This window comes from Mustelus asterias, unplaced genomic scaffold (genome assembly GCF_964213995.1).
Source record: "Mustelus asterias unplaced genomic scaffold, sMusAst1.hap1.1 HAP1_SCAFFOLD_124, whole genome shotgun sequence".
Lineage (NCBI taxonomy): Eukaryota > Metazoa > Chordata > Chondrichthyes > Carcharhiniformes > Triakidae > Mustelus > Mustelus asterias.
Window position 1 is genome coordinate 245,342 of NW_027590162.1, and position 5,568 is coordinate 250,909.

General features: G+C 49.5%; 4 protein-coding genes across 4 annotated transcripts; 3 read left to right on the forward strand and 1 right to left on the reverse strand.

Moving 5' to 3' along the window:
- Positions 1 to 548: 548 nt before the first annotated feature.
- Positions 549 to 1,214, forward strand: LOC144484713 (histone H1-like). Its single transcript, XM_078203152.1, has one exon. It carries the CDS (start codon positions 549 to 551, stop codon positions 1,212 to 1,214), a length of 666 nt encoding a protein of 221 aa, XP_078059278.1.
- An 885-nt stretch (positions 1,215 to 2,099) lies between these two features.
- LOC144484722 (histone H4) lies at positions 2,100 to 2,661 on the forward strand. The gene has a single exon (XM_078203159.1). It carries the CDS (start codon positions 2,100 to 2,102, stop codon positions 2,409 to 2,411), a length of 312 nt encoding a protein of 103 aa, XP_078059285.1. The 3' UTR covers positions 2,412 to 2,661.
- Positions 2,662 to 3,752: 1,091 nt separating this feature from the next.
- On the forward strand, positions 3,753 to 4,163 carry LOC144484714 (histone H3). Its single transcript, XM_078203153.1, has one exon. It carries the CDS (start codon positions 3,753 to 3,755, stop codon positions 4,161 to 4,163), a length of 411 nt encoding a protein of 136 aa, XP_078059279.1.
- A 764-nt stretch (positions 4,164 to 4,927) lies between these two features.
- On the reverse strand, positions 4,928 to 5,317 carry LOC144484717 (histone H2A-like). The gene has a single exon (XM_078203156.1). It carries the CDS (start codon positions 5,315 to 5,317, stop codon positions 4,928 to 4,930), a length of 390 nt encoding a protein of 129 aa, XP_078059282.1.
- Between the last annotated feature and the right edge of the window lie 251 nt (positions 5,318 to 5,568).

The following is a 5,568-nucleotide window of genomic DNA, read 5'->3' on the forward strand; positions in this document are numbered from 1 at the left end:
GAGAGAGTGTATGAAAGGAGCGGGCGGTTCAGACTAATCCAACTGTGTTTGTGTGTCTGTTCTGATCATGAGATCTCCGAGTCTCTCTTGTGTAAAATAAAACGATTTTCAATCAAAGATTCCCCCCAATCCCCCTGCTGAGCCCCAAAGTGAGATTTCAAGGCAATTGTTTCGCGAAATTGAAGATTTCAATGGAAAAGTAGAGAACATGTCAGCTATCGCGTGTGAGAGCGCGATCAGTGCAGCAGGAAAACGGGTTTCAGTGGAAAATGGAGTCCTCAGTTCGAGTGAAACCTTTTCAACAGCAAACATTCGTGTGTCAGAGACATGAAGGATGTGAGCTGGATCTCTGGAGAGGCGGAATTTCATTGCAATGGGAGAGTTTGTGAGGAGAGAGAAACACAGAGAGGTTGGAGGAGCCGGGAGCTGACAGCAGCTTGTCTCTGCTCCGTCCGCTCTCTGCCTTTAAGTTGCTCTGTGCCGCCACCACTGGGTTCATTTCGGATCCAGTTCTGACTCTCACACAGATTTTCCACACACTCTCGGATATGACTGAAACTGCAGCCGCCGAAACGGCTCCTCCAGCCGCTCCCGCTCAAGTGAAGTCTCCCAGGAAGAAGAAGGCGGCTCCCCGACCTGCGGCAGCCGGTCCCAAGTTAGGCGAGCAGATCCTCAATGTTGTGGCGGGTTGCAGCGATCGCAAGGGGATGTCCCTGGCCGCGATAAAGAAAGCTTTGGCTGGCAGCGGAGTGGATGTGGGGAAGCGCGTCTCCCAGATCAGGTTAACTATCAAGAGGAAGGTGGAGACAGGGTCTCTGGTGCAGACAAAGGGACAGGGCGCCTCCGGTTCCTTCAAACTCGCTAAGAAGGAAAGCCCGGGGAAAATGGGAAAGAAGGCGAAGACACCAACAGCCAAGAAATCTTTAGTAAAGAAAACAGCGGCCAAGAAGGTGACAACAAAGAAAGCAGCAGCCAAGAAACCCGCAGCCAAGAAACCCGCAGCAAAGAAAACTCCAGTGAAGAAATCAACAGTGAAGAAAACAAGCAGCAAGAAGGCGGCAACTCCAAAAAAGGCGGTGAAGAAAGCAGCCCTGAAGAAAAAGTCTCCTGTGAAGAAGGTGACGGGCGGAAAGTCTGTCAAAAAAGTGACTAAATCGAAGGCCAAACCCAAAGTGAAAGCAGCAAAAGCGAAGAAAGCGTCAGGAAAGAAGTGAAACAACCCGAGCAAATTGTAAACCTCTGAACCCAAAGGCTCTTCTCAGAGCCACCCACATCTCTCAGGAAAGAGCTGATCCCGCAAGAAAATGATTCCTGTCCCGCGGCCCGGCTCATTCTCAATAGAGATAATTTCAAATTCAGACTAAAGCAAAACACAGCAGAGGCTGAATTTCATTTGAATTTCACATTTGTTCAATCGCCACTTTCTCTCATAATAAAGATGTCTGGTAGATTCAGTATGAGACAGTAACACTGGCGGCTAAATACCGCTTTCCAACTTCAATTTTAACACAGGAGATTTCCCCAAACAGCTGCAGTAAGGTATTTGTAAACAGCTGGAAGCGGATGTGGGTGAGAATGTTCCTGAGGGAGATTCTTCCTCGATTCTTGCTGTGTTTAAGTCGGAATATTACTGACTGGGAATCATAACGGGGCCAGGTTTTAAACACAAAAGCAAAAAGTCACGAACCGACTCGTTAACTCTCCCTCTTCACAAAAGCTGCCGGAGCTGCTGATTATTTGCAGCATTTTCTGTTTTGATTCCATATTTCAAAGCTCCAGGTTTGTGGAAACTCTTGTGTGTGAAGGGCGGCTCTGGAAGGGTTTGTGTGGGGAGCTGTGTTTCGCTTCCATTGTTAATAAACGGGTTGAAATTGGCGGTTGCAGAAACTGGAGGTGGAGCTGAAAGATCAGGGGCCGTTCTGTGTGTGTGTGTCAGTCCGGCTCTCTCCTCCCTCCCGCTCTGTGTTTAATCTTCACTCTGTCTCCTCCCCTCTCTGCTCTCACTCCGCCTTTCTCAGTCAGGTCGGGGCGGGCTGTATAAAAGGAGCCTGAAAGATTTCCTCTCTCATATTGTGCAGAGAACTGAGTGAAGAATCATCATGTCTGGCAGAGGGAAAGGAGGCAAAGGACTGGGTAAAGGCGGCGCAAAGCGGCACCGCAAAGTGCTCCGTGATAATATCCAGGGCATCACCAAGCCAGCAATCCGCCGCCTGGCTCGCCGTGGCGGTGTCAAGCGGATCTCGGGTTTGATCTATGAGGAGACTCGCGGGGTGCTGAAGGTTTTCCTGGAGAATGTGATCAGGGATGCGGTCACCTACACTGAACACGCCAAGCGCAAGACGGTCACTGCCATGGATGTGGTGTACGCTCTGAAACGCCAGGGCCGCACTCTCTATGGATTCGGCGGCTGAACAACTCGATCCTTTCTCCCGAACACACAAAGGCTCTTTTAAGAGCCACTCACCGCTTCACAGAGAGAGCAGTGACCTGGGAACGGCAGCTGGGACAGCCTGTTCAGTGTTTGAGATGCATGTTTGTTTTGTTTAGGTTACAGTGCGGGAATCACCGAATTTAACATTTCATTTGGAGCGGCGATGGGAATTGTTTTTGAAATTTTTAAGTGGATTGTCTGAGCATCCCCCAGTTGACATGTGCCCTCAGTGAAACGCCACATCACTCCTGTTTAATCACTCAGTGTTTGGATAGAGTTTATAAAAGCTTTCTCTGGAATAGCGGAGTTTAGTAGCAGCAGCCGGTGAATCGTTCACTGGAACCAGTCCCAGTTGTGATGCTATTTGCCCCCAGACGGTTGTTTCCTGCACTGAAACTGACGCTTTGTGAAACTGATCAGTTTCCGCTCAGTCATTCACATTCCCGCAGTTTGAGCCGATCCAACCCCAGCCTGCTTCTGATTGGCCATCCTCTCCGCATTCGCAGCTCTGAACCAATCGCAGAGCATCGAATGTGAAGATTGAGCCAATCATTGGCTTCATCTGTCAACCGGCAGAAATTTTGAATTGGGGAAAATGCCGCCAATTTCAGCGCGGGAAAGGGAATTGAGACAAATTCTTAACCTATTAAAAATAGATTCTCAATTAATATTCTGCTGTAAGATTATTTTACAAAGAGGTTTCATTTGTGAACATTTGTCCGCCACGGGCGGCAAACGACTCCATTCAGTAATGTCAAACGGGACAAATATGAAGTCACTCTCTGTAACAAACAACAGACTCAACCCCTTTCACACCGGCTTCAGGGAGACACAGAGAAGCGACTGATTTCTGATCCTTGCCCCCGAAAACGGCAGCGAATGTTACAAACGACAGGAGAGGGGAAATCTGAATGGGCTGGAGAGGAAAGGGACAGGGATCGAGTGGAACAGCGGGAGATTCTGGGAATGAACAGCCCAGAGAGCGGGGAAATGGTCTAAAGCACGAAGTGCAGGGAGATAGACTTCAAATCTTCAATATTTCGAGTAATGTTTATTTTAATAAGGACGGGATAAAGTCTTTTATACAGACGGCTATTTCCTGCATCGAAAACGGCCCAATTTCTGAAAGGCGCGGTTAACAAAACTACTGAATCAATCAGAACCTGAGTTACAGACATTAATTCGCTGGTCACAGTTTGATTGAAACTTCCTGGGCCAATTCCCGCTGGGGGCGGTCCCTCACAGAGTTTAAAAAGGCGGATGCAGCACAGACTCTGTATTAACAGTTTGTGTCTCAGATTGTGCTGAATCCGCTCAGAAAATGGCCAGGACCAAGCAGACAGCGCGCAAATCGACCGGAGGGAAAGCTCCTCGCAAACAGCTGGCTACCAAAGCTGCCCGGAAGAGCGCTCCAGCCACGGGCGGAGTGAAGAAGCCTCATCGCTACAGACCCGGCACTGTGGCTCTGAGGGAGATCCGCCGCTACCAGAAATCCACCGAGCTGCTGATCCGCAAACTGCCCTTCCAGCGCCTGGTGCGAGAGATCGCTCAAGACTTCAAGACAGACCTGCGCTTCCAGAGCTCGGCCGTCATGGCCCTGCAGGAGGCCAGCGAGGCTTACCTGGTGGGGCTCTTTGAGGACACCAACCTGTGCGCCATCCACGCCAAGCGAGTCACCATCATGCCCAAAGACATCCAGCTGGCCCGCCGCATCCGCGGGGAACGCGCCTAAACCCCGGCCTCAGCACCAAGTACAACAACGGCTCTTTTAAGAGCCACCAAATCGACAAATGAAAGAGCTGCGATCTCCTGTTAACGATTCTCGTGTTTCAATTCCCAGGACAGAATATTCCCAGGACTCCAATACTGAAACCTCTTAATGTTATAATGAACTCTCCGTTGCATTGAGGTCACTCATATCTCCAAACCTTTGATGATTAGAGTAAAAACGATGCCGTTAACAATTCTCCTGCAGTTTAATTTTAGTGGTTTTATTAAACCTGCGATAATTTCAGTTTCCGAGGAATAATTCCCCAAATCCACTTTGTCCTCATGTTTCGAGTCGCAGCGTGAGTGACGCAATTTTCAACAGTCAGGAAGCATCTCAAACAGTAACCCACTCACACCGATATAACCATTGCAGAAACGCTTGCACATTCGCATAGACAATAATTAACACTTTTCCAGATACAATGACTGGCTCTGAAAACCGATGGGCTGCAGATGAATATCCTCGCAGACTATCACATTTTAAAGCAATTATATTGGAAATAGGATCATTTCAGTTCACTGGGATGGTTTCCCCGATAAACAGCAGCAACTTGTATTAAAATACTGTATGTGTCAATCGTACGGATTGATAGAACAAAGCGGGAAACAGCTGTGCTGTGAATAGCAGTGCAGAAACTGACCGATAGACACCAGGTCGCCCTTTTTCAGATAAAGTGAGTGGCTCTGAAAAGAGCCTTTGGGTTATCAGATTAAAGAATGGCCGCTTCACTTGCTCTTCGCGGTCCCAGCGCTGCTTTTCTTGGGCAGCAGCACGGCCTGGATATTAGGCAGCACCCCGCCCTGAGCGATGGTCACCCCTCCCAGCAGCTTGTTGAGCTCCTCGTCGTTGCGGACGGCCAGCTGCAGGTGTCTGGGGATGATGCGGGTCTTCTTGTTGTCCCGGGCCGCGTTCCCGGCCAGCTCCAGGATTTCAGCGGTCAGATACTCGAGCACAGCAGCCAGATAGACCGGGGCTCCGGCACCCACACGCTCAGCATAATTGCCCTTTCTCAGGAGCCTGTGAACACGGCCCACCGGGAACTGCAGTCCAGCCCGGGAGGAGCGAGACTTGGCCTTGGCCCGAGCTTTCCCGCCGCCCTTTCCTCTTCCAGACATTTGCACAATCTCACAAACACTTTCACAAAGAATCAGCAATTTCTCCAGCATTGACTGTTCTTATAAACTGACAGCCCCTCTGATTGGCCGCTGCTCTATTCACCTCATTTGCCTATATTCTTCACCAATCAGCTCACTGGAATCAGAAGAGGGCGGGATTTCCCCACAACAACCGGCAGAAGCAGAGAATTTGTCCATTTCCAAAAGCCCGCCAATTTCATTGTGGGAAAGGAGCGAATTCAAATCAATGT